At 39.3% G+C, this 16,231-nt stretch overlaps 1 protein-coding gene and 1 long non-coding RNA gene across 2 annotated transcripts; both read left to right on the forward strand.

Annotated features, from left to right (window-relative positions):
• The first annotated feature begins 873 nt into the window (after nt 1-873).
• Nucleotides 874-11,085, forward strand: pa2g4a (proliferation-associated 2G4, a). Its single transcript, XM_033627757.2, has 13 exons — nt 874-1,071; nt 2,800-2,928; nt 3,208-3,313; nt 4,174-4,243; nt 4,343-4,435; nt 4,655-4,718; nt 7,263-7,341; nt 7,687-7,765; nt 8,824-8,957; nt 9,090-9,184; nt 9,279-9,406; nt 9,507-9,560; nt 9,653-11,085. Exons 1-13 carry the CDS (start codon nt 990-992, stop codon nt 9,713-9,715), a joined length of 1,176 nt encoding a protein of 391 aa, XP_033483648.1. The 5' UTR covers nt 874-989; the 3' UTR covers nt 9,716-11,085.
• Nucleotides 11,086-12,936: 1,851 nt separating this feature from the next.
• On the forward strand, nt 12,937-15,142 carry LOC117256349 (uncharacterized). Its single transcript, XR_004501640.1, has 4 exons — nt 12,937-13,016; nt 13,117-13,142; nt 13,788-13,810; nt 14,811-15,142. It is a non-coding gene; the product is annotated as an uncharacterized LOC117256349 (long non-coding RNA).
• The last annotated feature ends 1,089 nt before the right edge of the window (nt 15,143-16,231 follow it).

Raw genomic sequence — 16,231 nt, forward strand, 5'->3', positions numbered from 1 at the left:
GGAATTATTCCTAAGGATGCACAATATTGGATTTTTTGCCTATATCCAATATGCCAATAAATAACATCTGATTTGACCGATAACTAATACTGATATCGATATATACACTTTTTTCCCAACTTAATTTTAGTCATCAAGTTGTGGTTCTGTCGTAGAATTAACATTATATTACACATACCCTTAGCAGATGGAGACATGAAATACAGCCATTTCATTCATTTTCCGTAACTGCTTATCCTGTTAAGGGCCACATGGGGGACTGGAGCCTATCCCAGCTGGCACCCTGGACAGACTATCACAGGGCTAACACATTCATGCTCACATTCACACCTACGGCCAATTTAGAGTCACAGATTAACCTGCATGTCTTTGGACTGTGGGAGGAAGCTGGAGTACCCAGAGAAAACTCACACTGATATGGGGAGAACATGCAAACTCCGCACAGAAGGGCTCCCCTACCCTGGGGTTCAAACCCAGGAACCCTCTTGCTGTGATGTGACAAGGCTAATCACTGGACCGCCATGCCGCCATACAAGAAATACAGTTCTTTTCAATCTTTGTAATATTCATTTATTGTGCAAATTAAGAAAAAGCATGTTGGCTAATTTCAATACTTCATTTTACAGCCAATATCAGCCGAAACCAATGACATGCTGATATTATTGTGCATCCCTAATTATCCCTGTTTAAATGTTCATATGGGCACATGATAGAAAAACATAAAACACTGAAACAACAACACTGTAATAGTTAAACAACGACTTGACACAATACTGCAGCCACTGCCACAAGATATTTCAGGGAACATCTGAGCAGCCCTGCGTTTTGGCGGGTCGTTGTCGATGTGACGTCGTCGGCGTCACGGTAAGGGGGGGAGGGCTTGAAGGGCAGCGGGAGGCCGGTGTTAGCAGCAGCCGTCAGAGCCGAGCTGAGCCGCGGGGAGCTGTCGCTGTTCAGGGCCGACTAGCGACTGAAACTTCACTGCCAAGATGTCCGACGAGGAGCAAGAGCAGACCATAGCCGAGGACCTGGTAGTCACCAAGTACAAGATGGGTGGTGACATCGCCAACCGTAAGTGAATTTAAACGAGCAGCCGTTGGTGACGCGGTGAGATGACCTGCTCTATCTGGCCTGTCGTGCAGCCAGCTAACGTTAGTTCCCCCACACAGTAGCAGCTGCAGCAGCCATGTGGTTTACATGCGAGGCACACATATGCTATACTAACTGGCTTCATAGCTAACGGGCACTGCTGGGTCGGTGTTAGCCAATGCTAGCTCTTCTGTTACTGCTGATGAACGTTGACGTTTTAGGGCTGTACGGGAGGGAGCTGTCTGTCTGATTAACTAACGTGGGATGCTAGCTAGCTAACATGCTAGCTCAGCCTGTTGCCCACTAACGTTACAGTCAGCTAAACATGATAAGTGGACGTTAACAGATAAGCAGGTAGCTCTCACTGTGGAGCCACTTTGATGTTAGCTACATGTTCACGGCTCTCCTCCTTACATATCTAAACTCTGTTAATTTATTATAAACTTTTGATGGATATTTGTCAAATTGATAAATGGTATGGTATGCCACAAAATGAGGTTTAAGTCACAGCTTGTATGACATTATCATTGTCTGTGCATTGTCACACCCAGACAGTTTGACTTCTCTGGGTAACGTTAATGTGTCGAAAATACAGATAATAAATACTTGATAATTCATTGCAAATAAAGGATTACTTATTTGAAATTAGGAGTGGGAGATATGGAAAAACATCCACTGTCATAGTGGTTATGGATTATAATATTATAATTTCATTTTCAGGAACTGTTTCGAGATAAAATAACCAGACAGTAACAAGTGTTTTTGGCAAACCTAGTGTATTAAATAATTGCCACATTAAGTTATGTCATCACATTGATCAAAATGGCATTTACATGTATTATAAAGCAGTTCTTGTATGCATTAATGCTGGCTGATATGGTGCTGCAAAATCATGGATGACTGACAAATCTATATCATCCCATAGTGTTAGTTGTCATACCACCCAACCCTGTTTAAAACCTTGCCTTAATTCACACACTATGAGGACTGAGTATCAGTACTCAATACCTTTTAAGGTAGAAACCAAAATTACCTAGTACCATCGAAACTTCTCCTGTCAAGTGATACCTGCACTTCTTTTTGTACCAAGATCTAGAAAACAATTGCTACTTGTATGGTTTTGCTTGCAGCCAATCATTGCAAGCACTCTTCGATTTAATACGGTCTGATTGGCCCACTACCGCAGCAGCTACAACCCAGATGCCTACGTGCCACCAAAACGTTAGAGTATGGGCTTGTAACATGCCTGTGGCGCCTGGTGTCATTTTATGCAACTGAATGCTTTCATTGATAAAATGGCTATCGAATGAAGTAGAAAAAGGTATCAAATGAAGTTCTCAGATGGTATCGGTATCACTTTAAGGATACTGGTATTTTTTTAAACAATACCCGTCCCTTCACACTGTCACCTTGAGTTCAATAATATTGACATAATCAAGCTATCAAAAAGCCATTTTTGAGTCAGTTCCCTGACAGCTTATGGTGTTAAACTACGGTTGGTTGATGTGATAAAAAAAATAAAAAAATATAAAAATATTATCATGTCATGTGTTTGGCATTTAGTGCTCATTTCACTCAGTGTTAACAGTCAGAGAAAATACCAAATGTGATTTCTGGTTTCTGACATATTAATACTACATTATGTTGTCTACCTGCTCTACATGCTTATTGTTCTACTGCAATTAATCATTTGCCATTTGTGTCACCCAGAGGCTCTCCGTCTGGTTGTGGAAACAGCCAAGCCCGGGGTGTCAGTGCTCAGCCTCTGTGAGAAGGGAGATGCCTACATCATGGCTGAGACTGGAAAGGTCTTCAAGAAGGAAAAGGAAATGAAGAAAGGTGAGCCAAAGATGATAGTGAGTCGTTGTTACTTGGGTGATCTGAGGTGAACCCCTCAAGAAGAATCTAGATGCAGTCATGCAAATTGTTGGTGTGTTTGTCCACACAATCTTCAATACCTTTAATTACAGCAGGGATTTCAAAATATGGCAGTGGAGTATGACAGTGTACGATTTTTTGGTGATCTCTGTCACTCCCTCCATCCTTGCATAGTTTTCTTGCTGAACTTGTGGATGATGTCCAAATGAAGACTTGGTGGTTTTCTTTTCCCTCTTCTAGGAATTGCCTTTCCCACCAGCGTCTCAGTCAATAACTGTGTTTGCCACTTCTCTCCCCTGAAGAGTGACCCTGACTACACACTTAAAGATGGGGATCTGGTCAAAATGTAGGCACCACGCTTTGTAATAATGTCACCCCTGTGTGTCTTCAGTGTTGTCTTCCCTTCTTTCTATGTGACATCTCGGCTTGTCTGTGAGGGTTTTTTTCTTGGCTGTTGACTGTCTGCTTCATCAGTAAGGTCTTGTCTTCCTGTCTGTCCTGTGTGGCAAACGACAAGTAAGGTTGGTCACTTTTCATACAGGTGTTCTTTGCAGTTTTTGAAATGATATGTTGGATTTTAGCATTGGTGGCCATCCATCTGCTAAATCCCACTTATCACATTTTTCTAATGTGCTTTGAAACAGGAAGTCATCTCATCTTAGTTGTTGTGTTGCCACGTATGTTTCTGTCTGTATGTTCCTCTGTCGTCTTTTGTGCTGCGTGTGAATTTGGGATGTTTTAAAAATGTTCATTGTATTTTGTGGTGATGTGGTTTCACACTAGGTTTGTATGTTTCTCACGTTTCACGCACTCATAGTCTAACCTTCTGTCTGTTCAATTTATTACAGCCAGTAGTGGTGCCCCCTTGAATTCACAATAAGTCCTTCACTGTATTCCAGCTGATGTACAGCCAAAAATAAATTCACCTTGGAGTATATCTTCCATTTAATGCCCATAACAGATTGAATTGTTTTATTTTTTGTCTGACCTTCTTTTATTCTTTAGTCTTTATTAGTCTAACTTTCCAAAGTGGAAGATAGTTGACATTTTGCCCTTCCAGACTTGATTTGATTGATTGGTATCATTATATTAATCCTGACAGATGGGTGGCAGTTAAACTTGCGATGAATCTGACACAGGATCAGTTTAATTTGTTTAATTATTATTTCATACTCTCATCTCTTCTTTTCCTCTGACTTTGTGTAGAGATCTAGGAGTTCACGTTGACGGCTTCATCGCCAATGTTGCCCACAGCTTTGTGGTGGGAGCCAGTAAGGTGAGGGCCTTTTTTAAAATGCTGCTTCAGTCTTCGGTTTGTGTCCTCTCGCTGGAGCTCTCATTTAAGTCCTCTTCTCGCTGTGTCTTATTTCTGCAGGAGAACCCTATCACTGGAAGGAAAGCTGATGTAATCAAAGCGGCCCATCTGTGTGCAGAAGCAGCTCTCCGCCTTGTTAAACCTGGTAACCAGGTATAGGAACCACTTCCTCACTGTCCTCTGTGTCAGCCATAATGCTGAGTTACTTTCTTTACCATAGCTGGCTCTGGCTCAATACTAGATTTAGATGGGCCTTAAAATGATTCTTAAGCATTAAAACTGGCTTGTGTAAGTGTGTGTTTTAATTGGCCGGTGAGTGCAAAACTGTATTTGGCATGTGAAAGTAAAGAAATGCATTTTTCTTTCTCTCAGAACACCCAAGTGACAGAAGCCTGGAACAAGATCGCTCAGTCGTTCAAATGCTCACCAATTGAGGGTGAGTGTCTGGTCAAAGTTTGTGCTTCTGATGCCACATCCACACTAATGTGTTTTCATTTTAAAATGAAAATTATTTCCACACACATAAGCGTTTTTAGCATGGTTTCAGAAAAAAATGTCTTCCATCAACACGTCTTAAAACACATATTAAGCTACCATTTATGTACACTAGTCACACGTGTACCAGTGTAAACAGGAAGCAGATTGTCTACTCTGTGGTTGGTTGCTTAGTATCAGAAAATACTACGAAAATGGTGGAAAGTGAGACCTTGGATTTCTCTTGACTGACGGTGAGGTTGAACTGTTACTGAAAGTAACAGGAGTATAGGACGGTCAAAGCAGCAGAAAACAGATTGGGAGTCACTGCAAAGCAAATATGGCGACTTTTTAGAGCAGATCATCAATCGGCAGAGGAAGCATTGTCAATAGGAAAGGAGTGCACACACAAGATGGAAAAAATCACAAAAGCTATGTAAACCTAACCATACCATTATATACACACATATATATATATATATATATATATATATATATATATATATATATATATATATATATATATATATATATATATATATATGTATGTATGTATGTGTGTGTATATATATATATATATATATATATATATATATATATATATATATATATATATATATATATATGTATATATATATATATATGTATATATATATATATGTGTATATATATGTATATATATATATATATATATATATATATGTACAGTACAGGCCAAAAGTTTGGACACACCTTCTCATTCAATGCGTTTCTTTATTTTCATGACTATTTACATTGTAGATTCTCACTGAAGGCATCAAAACTATGAATGAACACATGTGGAGTTATGTACTTAACAAAAAAAGGTGACATAACTGAAAACATGTTTTATATTCTAGTTTCTTCAAAATAGCAACCCTTTGCTCTGATTACTGCTTTGCACACTCTTGGCATTCTCTCCATGAGCTTCAAGAGGTAGTCACCTGAAATGGTTTTCCAACAGTCTTGAAGGAGTTCCCAGAGGTGTTTAGCACTTGTTGGCCCCTTTGCCTTCACTCTGCGGTCCAGCTCACCCCAAACCATCTCGATTGGGTTCAGGTCCGGTGACTGTGGAGGCCAGGTCATCTGCCGCAGCACTCCATCACTCTCCTTCTTGGTCAAATAGCCCTTACACAGCCTGGAGGTGTGTTTGGGGTCATTGTCCTGTTGAAAAATAAATGATCGTCCAACTAAACGCAAACCGGATGGGATGGCATGTCGCTGCAGGATGCTGTGGTAGCCATGCTGGTTCAGTGTGCCTTCAATTTTGAATAAATCCCCAACAGTGTCACCAGCAAAACACCCCCACACCATCACACCTCCTCCTCCATGCTTCACAGTGGGAACCAGGCATGTGGAATCCATCCGTTCACCTTTTCTGCGTCTCACAAAGACACGGCGCTTGGAACCAAAGATCTCAAATTTGGACTCATCAGACCAAAGCACAGATTTCCACTGGTCTAATGTCCATTCCTTGTGTTTCTTGGCCCAAACAAATCTCTTCTGCTTGTTGCCTCTCCTTAGCAGTGGTTTCCTAGCAGCTATTTGACCATAAAGGCCTGTTTTGCGCAGTCTCCTCTTAACAGTTGTTCTAGAGATGGGTCTGCTGCTAGAACTCTGTGTGGCATTCATCTGGTCTCTGATCTGTGCTGCTGTTAACTTTCGATTTCTGAGGCTGGTGACTCGGATGAACTTATCCTCAGAAGCAGAGGTGACTCTTGGTCTTCCTTTCCTGGGTCGGTCCTCATGTGTGCCAGTTTCGTTGTAGCGCTTGATGGTTTTTGCGACTCCACTTGGGGACACATTTAAAGTTTTTGCAATTTTCCGGACTGACTGACCTTCATTTCTTAAAGTAATGATGGCCACTCGTTTTTCTTTAGTTAGCTGATTGGTTCTTGCCATAATATGAATTTTAACAGTTGTCCAATAGGGCTGTCGGCTGTGTATTAACCTGACTTCTGCACAACACAACTGATGGTCCCAACCCCATTGATAAAGCAAGAAATTCCACTAATTAACCCTGATAAGGCACACCTGTGAAGTGGAAACCATTTCAGGTGACTACCTCTTGAAGCTCATCGAGAGAATGCCAAGAGTGTGCAAAGCAGTAATCAGAGCAAAGGGTAGCTATTTTGAAGAAACTAGAATATAAAACATGTTTTCAGTTATTTCACCTTTTTTTGTTAAGTACATAACTCCACATGTGTTCATTCATAGTTTTGATGCCTTCAGTGAGAATCTACAATGTAAATAGTCATGAAAATAAAGAAAACGCATTGAATGAGAAGGTGTGTCCAAACTTTTGGCCTGTACTGTATGTATGTGTGTATATATATATGTGTGTATATATATGTATAGATTATATTATATTATGTTATGTTGACAATGATTTTTACAGATTCATAACATTGAAGTGGATGTTTTTGTGAAAAAGGCTCACTTTCCCTGTCTTAATATCACCTTTCCTGCCTGGCTCTGTGTTTTAAAGGTATGCTGTCTCATCAGCTAAAGCAGCATGTCATAGATGGAGAGAAGACCATCATTCAGAACCCGACAGACCAGCAAAGGTACCTTTAGTTACTTTTTACACAGGAGGAGGGGGGAGGGACCTGAGATGATCTGTGGGTCTCAGGTCATCATTATATCCTAAGTGTGATGTAATTTCCTGAACTTATCAGCCTGTTCTAGCTGTTCTATTTGTCTTTACACACTTAGTCATTATAGCCACATTACTGGTGATTATGTATCAAAAATCTTATTGCGTAAATATATTATGAAAGCACCAGTAGTCATATTGAGATGTTCACAGTGAGATTTGTGATTTATCATGAAGAACAGATGTATTGCATCGACAAATCAAGTGCAAAATAAGTCACTTTTTTTCAGTGGCTGCTGTCGACTCTCATTTTCAGAAAGGACCATGAGAAAGCAGAGTTTGAGGTACATGAAGTCTATGCTGTGGACGTCTTGATTAGCACCGGAGAAGGGAAGGTCAGTGTCCTCTCTCATCTTTATTCATTAGCTGTCATTACTAAAAGTGTAGCTAATAAACTTGTTTGTGTAAAGAACAGACAAACAGTTCCACTACATGGTGCAGCACAGCTCTACTCTACTCGACTTGCTCTTTTGTGGTTTGCTGTTTTCTGCAAAAGTTGTGGATAGTACCTGGTACATTTAATGGTAGCACCTAGGTCAAGGTTCCAACCAAGCTGAGCCAATGCTAGGAGGTGGGGTTAAATCACCGAAAACTGGAGCTCCGATCGGGCCCAAAAAATCAGGTCAAACCCCACATGAACCCACATGGTTTCTGTCCAAGCCACAGGCAACAGTTTTCTGCCTGATCCTGATTGATCACCTGAATTCCTGCTGTAAAAAAAATGTATTATATGAAACAATAATATTTTTTTTATATTCAAACATTTATTAGAAGCCAGGGACTGACGTGTTTCCTCACACCACTTCTTCTCTTCCATCTGTTAATTCATGAGTCTGTCATTTTGTGCTTTTGCAGGGTGAGCTGCGCCACTTTGTGTGTTTAGTGTCAATTAAAACTCATAGCCATAGTCAATGACATCTGGATAATATGGATATGGATAAATTATAGCCCGGCCCAGCCAGAGCTAGACAGGGATGGGTCAGGTCCATTCAGGCTCAGGAAGAAAATCAGAGCTCTACTGGTAACCACTGATTGTGGTCAGAGAGAACTTGTTGTTAGCGTTACCCAGGACATGCTGCATAATCCCACCATTTTTAAATAGTCTAGCTACTGTCAATAGCTACCACAATTTTTTCCATTTATTCACCCCAAGATTTGAGAAAATTGCAGCCTGCAAACAAATGGTGAACACCACACACACCACCCTGCACAATTTACAAAGTGCAGTTATTCCTCTCTTTGGTTGCTGAAAAAAAGTATTCAGTGCACTGAGGGAGTACTATTCAGAATGGAAAACGAAATAAAGAAAAGAAACTGGTACTGAAAGTCAGTCAAGTCGAGCCAAACCATGCAGTGGAAATAAGCCATTTTTAACTCTCTTTTTTTCAATCAGGCCAGAGATGGAGGTCTGAGGACCACCATCTATAAGAGGGACCCCAGTAAGCAGTACGGCTTGAAGATGAAAACTTCCCGTACATTCTTCAGTGAAGTGGAACGACGCTTTGATGCCATGCCCTTTACTCTACGGTATGAACACCACAATTTGTGTGTAACAACTAATATGCATAGTCTGCTACCTGCTGAAATTTTAAATACATTGTTGAATATTGATAAACTGGCTCAAGCAGTTACCTAATACTGCCATCCATTTTCCATCAGGGCATTTGAGGATGAGGCCAAAGCCCGTCTGGGTGTGATGGAGTGTGCCAAACATGAACTGGTACAGCCCTTCAGCGTGCTACACGAGAAAGAGGGTGAGTGTTTACCTCTCCACTTCATATCGTTTTTGCTTTCAACAGATCTCCCTGTTTATTCAACGCCCCCCTCCTCCTGTGTCTTTGTCTTCAGGAGAGTGTGTAGCTCAGTTTAAGTTCACAGTGCTGCTGATGGCCAACGGGCCTCACAGAATCACCAACGGACCCTTCGATCCAGAGCTCTACAAGTCAGAGCATGAAGTTCAGGATGCAGAGCTACGGGTAAGATCATGAATTCACTTCACTCTGTGTCAAGTGTCTTTGACAACCCATTAAACATTCTCGTTCCCTTTTATACTGAAACATCTCTGCTCTCCCCCAGACTTTACTACAAAGCTCTGCAAGCCGTAAAACACAGAAGAAAAAGAAAAAGAAGGTAAATTATGATGCTAACAAACCCACATGCTGTCCTCCCATCACCTCCTCGTTACCTCACTGATCTGAACCTCCCTTTTTCACATCCTACAGGCCTCAAAGACAGCAGAAAATGCAACTGGACAGCCGTCCGAGGACACAGAAGCTGCAGAATAAACGAGCACTGCCTTTCCACACATGCAAGACCCCAAAGAGAAGCAAGAGAACACATGACAAATTGCCTCACACTCTCTGCCCAGTGTACATCTAACAGAGCTGTTTTCACTAATTAAACCAATGAGTTTTGGATCCTACACGGAGGCTTAACCCTTTACTGCATTCATTAAAAGTACCATGTTGCTCTTTCCTCCCTGACTTCAGTAGGAAATGAAGAATATTTGCAAGTAGTTTTACATCTTTGAGAAGACTTGTTGCCAAATGGTGCGCGTGCGACTGGTGCCAAATCCTTTGGTCCTCATAATGTTTGTATTTTTTTTCCTTTTCAAGTAAAACTGAAGCTTACAGTGGGCATTATTGGGATTGGATCAGTCTGTATTTTTGTAATTCAGCTGCAGGTGAAGAAATATTGGATAGTATCAACAGAAACGTGGCTCATATTCATGAACTCAATGTTTCTTTCTCTAAGCACTTCATGGATTCTCCTGTTTGAATAGGATGGTCCGACTGCGCAGTCACATGATGTTTCCCTTTGGCAACAAAGCTACAACAAGTTATCTAAACTTGTTTATATCTAAATGAGAATTTGTAGTAAAAATGAATATTCAGATATTTTATCGAAAAGTTTACAAGCACTTTGTCACCTCTTTCGTGTCTTGATGAGAGAAGACGAGTTTATTCATTCAGCGCTTTATAAAAAATGGACCTTTAACATTTAAAATCATGTCATCATACATATTTTTTCTTAACTGTGCAGTAAAGGGTTAAATTATAAGTTTGTCCCCCTTTAGAAATGACAAACTAAAAAAAGGTAACAAAATTGACAATGAAGTAATGACAAGGATTGTAATATGAACGAAGGCTTTTGCATCAGAGTTAATGTAGTGAGGGTTTATGGTTACTCTTCCATCATACAGGCCAGATTTAACCACACTAGATTCCTTTAAAGCAATAACCTGAGCAGAAGACTGGAGTATTTTTAAGTATACAAGCAAAAATCAGTTGTAATCAGCTTGACTTTTGGGAACAAAACCGCTACATTTACTGCCATTCCCCTTGAATTTTATGAAACGACGGAAAATCTCTACGTTCTAGTTTTGAAGAACTTTTCTATCAGTGACACCTGTTACTTGCTTTACGACATCATTGGTCTGGTGAAGCATGAAAACTGAAGCTGACCACACTTTAACAAAAGGTTTTATGGGTGTCTTCAGTGGAATTGGACCAGTCGGAGATTATTTTGAGTCTGGGTCAGTGTTGGGTCAGATTTGTCAACAGTTGAACATGTTGAGAAAAGTAAAATCCTGCTTTGTAGCTCAGTCAGTGGGCAATGGAACTTTACATCTAATGAAATAAAACATTTTCATACATTTCTCTTTGTTTTCTTTTGGGGTTTTTGTCAAAGTTCAATACTGGAGATGCCTGCAGAGGAACATTGTGACTCTACAATAGTGAGGTTTTAAATTCAGGGGTTGTGGTAGTGTTGAAGGAGACATGATAAAGCTGGAATTTGCTAGTCATTTGTTACCTCTGGGTGTATTAGGCCAATTTGGGAATTGTTGGAAAACAATGACCTGAACTTCATGGCGATATATTTTTCAATAAGCTGGATTTAACAAAAAAAAAGACCATTTGATTGATTTACAAACGAATTTACCATATCATGATAGGTATTAATAACACTATTAAATTACAAATACCTTTTTAAGAGGGTTTTATCTGTATCGCCCTCTGCTGAGAAGCAGGATGGTTTCATGCTTATGTTGTTTTTGCAGTTGGGAAGAAAAATAGATATAGAGCTTCAACAAAAACTAATGTCAAGGTAGTTACTAGAGCTTTAGACTTTGCGAATGAAGACTGTTTCATTAATTGATATCTCCAGATAAGCGATTAAGGGGACCTTGAGGTGCTAGCTGCAAGGTCAAGGATGAATCTTGTCTTTTAACATTAATATTACAATTATTTTTTATGTTATGATGTGGAAATAAAATTAACCAAATGGCCATTTAAGTAATTGATGTCCGTAAGATAATTCCATATTTTTTAGGTTAATTCAGTGGTTAGAGCTGCAGTTGTAGGCTGTACAATGTACAAAAGCCAACCTTTTGAAACATTCATTAGGTCTCTTTATTTCCAGGCTAGTTTTTATTTGCAGCCCTGAAAGCCTGGCTCAGTTTTAGAGTATCACAGCATCAACTGGCCCCACTAGCAATTCAAGGGATTCTTATTTTGGACGAGAAATGCCATAAATACTTAATAAGAAACTGTCTTGCTGAAAATGATTCTCTGGAAGACAAAAGAAAAATTACGTCTTGCACAAATTTGATAAAAATGAAATTAATAAACTAAGATCTATGTATCTGACTTTACCTTTACCTCCCAAACAAATGAAACACATTTCAAAATGATGAATTTATGCAGTCATCCTTCTAAAGAATTACTAAAACTACAATTTAATATTGATTTTATGAAAGTGATATTGAATTCACAGTCCATATATTTTTCCCAAGGAGTGTAATACATACATTTTGGCTTGACATTCACAAATGCATGAACCTAAATATCTCATCATTTCCAGCTTCGAAATCTAGAGACAATATTTGGCACGATCTTGAAAAACAAAAATGACAAACTCTGTTGTAATATAATCATATGTTTGGCAATTTTTTTATACATAAGATCAAAATCCTGAAATCCTCCCCCAACTTTTATTTTTTCTTGAATTAATTTATACTGTACATAAAGTCTTTAAAACTGATTAAAGGAAGAAAAGCACAATTATGTGATCCTAAAAAAAACATTTTCCTATCATGTCAGATAACTAAGAAAAAATAAATTTGCCCTTGTAAATAATTAATTTTATTTTATGGTTACTACTTTTTTTAATTTATTCATTTTTGTACTTTTTTGCCTCCCTTTATTAATTTCAACTTGCAGTTAAGGCACTCCCTTTGAAATCATTTTCAATCTTGTAATAATAGATATATAATAATAATAATGATAATAACATTTATTTTCTGCTCTACTTTTCGCTTTAGCAGTTTCTTCACACCATCCTGAACCTAATGAATGCCAAATATGTTTTGTACATTCTCAATATAAATCATTTAAGAAAGTTTTAAAGCGCCATATCTCACTTTGATAACTTTTATGCCTGAAAAACGCAGTCCTGACCATTAAGACTACATTTCCCAGTGAGCAAAGTAAAAAAACTTGGCGCTCGAACGTGACGTAAACGCCTGTATAAGTTCCTCCCTCTTCCTTCGTCACATCCTCTTTCCGTTGCTCTCCTCGCTCAGAGGTATGTGAATTTGTTTCGCTGCTAACTGAATCCAAATAAATCTTCAAGTTTTACAAATCATCCGCTGTTACTAATAATTTCATTTGTATTGTTTTCACAGAATCTCTCCACACGATGAGAGCCAAGGTGAGTTGACCAGCCTGTGTCAGTAATTTAATGTTTTATATTCTCTTCCTGTTCAGTCAATGCTGCTAGCTAGCATCTGGATAGCAACCGCAGCGCTGCTTTATCCTGTTTGTTGGCCGAAAACGATTCTGTAGCTATGTGTTTGTTTTCCACACACTAGAACTATGATGATAATGTAAACTAAACCTCTCGCTTGAAGACAGTGCAAGAGGAAATAGTGTAAATGTTAAGTTGCAGGAGGGCCGCTTTGCTGCATGCTCAAATGTTAACAATGCTAAATGTCTGTGCTGCTGAAAGCGGTTCTCAATGTATTTATTCTCCAGTAACTCCTACTGTGCTAGTAACTCAGACATTTTATACCGTACAGTGGGAATGTAATGCAAGTGTTGCTGTTGCAGAAAGGCCCGCTCTGGTTCATACTCTTAATGTTAGCAATGGTGAACCTCTTGGTATTTGTGTGTATTGGTTAAATGTCTAGTTCTGGTGGGAGACAGACGTTACTGTTTACTGTCTTCAGTACCAGTGTAGTGTGGTGTAGTTTCTTTGCTTCACAACAAGCATGCTGTCACATAGTAAGAGGGATGGCCCACATGGCCACTGACCTGAATTTACTGTACACTAATAAATATCCCTCTTGTTTTCCAGTGGAGGAAGAAGCGTATGCGCAGGTAAGCCTTATTGATCTCTTTCCTTTACGCAGATTCCTAATTGCCAGTCGTTTGAGGATTTTGATACATGTTGAAAAACTGAGTGTGCATAATAAGAAAACTATTTTACCACTTCAGTAGTGACAAAGCTACCTGAGATTATTTGTAATCTATCATGTAATCTATCATGTATTTAATGACAGTGCACTCAAATTTTAAATCCCAATCCAGTTCAACACTAGCACTTGATCAAATGATGGTTATACCCAGTATTTGTGTCTGCTGTCTAGTGTGAACTTGTCTTTTCCACTTTGGAATTGAATACCTGCTTATGTCCATTTTTAAAGACTCATCCATAGTCAACTCCTCAAGTGTGCCCAGCAGTAAAGGCAGGACTGGAGCCTGTCACAAATGTGCACATTGCTCTAGACATGTCCATAGATTCATGTTCTAAATATTTGTCCATGTGAACATCACTTACAACTTAAAATCTTTGGAATAATGGCTCCAGGATGCAACCCATGATTTTAAAATGGCTGAAATTCATTAAATTATATTGAGCATGTTTCCTCCGCAGTTTTGAAATGCAACCATTCATCAGTATTGAGTCTGCCTTAAAGCTTAGGAAGTGTCTTTGCAGTTTAACTCCCTTTAAATACAGAACCTGTAATATGACTCCAAATTCTGATGTTGCCTTTAAAGGTGAAACATGGGATGGTAAAAGGTCTAATGCATTTAAAAAGGCAAATTGAAGGATCCTACGCAGTGCTGTAACTGCAGATACTGATAAATTCCTTTTTTTTTTTTTTTTTAAACTCATTATCTCGTGTCCCAGGTTAAATTGTTACTGAATGGGCCATTAAATCCTTTGTTTTTGGCCAGTAAAAATGTGGACGACTTGTCAGGGTTGTGGTCAGTCCAGATTTCTGCACTGCTGAAGGGCTATTGAGCAGAAAACTCCTGAACATTTTCCTGACAGCTGTTGTTTTTTTTTTTTTTTTTTGTTTTTTTTTAATCACAGGCTGAAGCGTAAAAGGAGAAAGATGAGGCAGAGGTCAAAGTAAGCCCTCATCCCCACCAGCTGTGATCCTGTCGGAGCCTCTCCAGATGACTGACGCATGTGGCTGAAGTGGAGCCTCCATCACTGGAACGAAGGCCTAAAGCCCTGACTTCAGATGACTGCGCGTCTCATGGAGCCTGCTGTGAACGTCTGACGGGAAGAGGCAAAGATGCTGGACCATCTCTGAACATCAGAACTACAGCTGTCTTGTTCATGGACCATAATACATTTTGTTCAGCAACAACTGTGATGTGGTTGTGTATTGAACAATAAATGAACACTGTTAAAATTTACCACAAGCTTCAGCTTCTTTATTAATTTCACCATAATGGGATTAAATTGTTCTGTATTTACATTTACTTAAACATTAATTGAACATCATGGCATGTGTCAGTCCCGTGTATCACAGCTCTGGTTTTGTCAGTCATGTAACTTGGGTGTATAGTAACTTGAAATGTGTGACAAACTTAAAATGGAGAATGTGGAAATTTACTTGTCAAAGGTTGTATTTGGACCACAGATGGCTGCTGACTGCAAGTGATTTGGGTTTAATATAATCCAGTCACCTCTGGTCTTCTAAAATTAGTGTCAAAATCTGGAAAGTCGGTACATAACTTGCCTAACTGAAGAAGTTAGTCCTCAGGTATCAGACCAGTACCACATAATTACTGGACAGCACAGGGTTACATTGGCAACATGTTTGTGCACTTAGGACAAACAAATTAAGCTGTTGGTGTTATAGGTGATTGATTTTCCCATGATTTTCCCATTATCATGCACATGTACAAGCATATCTATATATGGGCATGAAGGTATTTGAACTCCTAAATGCTGATAACACCACACTGCAGCTGACATCTAAAATTACACAGTCCCCCCATCCCAAATAGATGCCATATAGATTATGCGCAAAACCAAGGGGAAGGGCCAAGACAAGGGCTAAGGGGAAGAAATGGAATTGTTCCTAGGTCTGTAAGGGTTTAGGGCTTGAGTCAACGAGTCTGTAAGGGATCCATTTGGGATTGGGGGAATCTCAGTATTTGACATCACTGTCCACCAGAGGCAAAATTACTTATTCAAAATGAAACGGGGTCCTTCTGGATGTTTCTGATAACTTTGGTTGTAACTGTAGATTGCTGCTCAAGTGAAGCAGAAGAGCACAGCAATTAATTTGCTGATCTTTTGTCAACTTCAGTTCACTTGCTTTCCAATTTAGCTTGACCTGGTTCTTTTTTAATTATTCAATTATTTCCATAGTTTGGATTTGTCATGCCAAACCTGAAACATCATGGCTAGTTTTGTTGTGGTAATGTTTTACAAATAAACTCAACCTCTCTGCGTGTGATGAGCAGAGATGGGATCCAATTAAATTCGTCTTAGTG

Source organism: Epinephelus lanceolatus, chromosome 1 (genome assembly GCF_041903045.1).
Source record: "Epinephelus lanceolatus isolate andai-2023 chromosome 1, ASM4190304v1, whole genome shotgun sequence".
In the NCBI taxonomy this organism is placed as follows: domain Eukaryota; kingdom Metazoa; phylum Chordata; class Actinopteri; order Perciformes; family Serranidae; genus Epinephelus; species Epinephelus lanceolatus.

Bases quoted from the DNA above. Each gene is read 5' to 3' on its own strand.
- pa2g4a (XM_033627757.2), top strand. From the start codon at position 990: ATGTCCGACGAGGAGCAAGAGCAGACCATAGCCGAGGACCTGGTAGTC. The intron at 1,072-2,799 runs GTAAGTGAATTT...TGTGTCACCCAG, and splicing joins GGGTGGTGACATCGCCAACC to AGGCTCTCCGTCTGGTTGTG. The intron at 7,766-8,823 runs GTCAGTGTCCTC...TTTTTCAATCAG, and splicing joins TTAGCACCGGAGAAGGGAAG to GCCAGAGATGGAGGTCTGAG.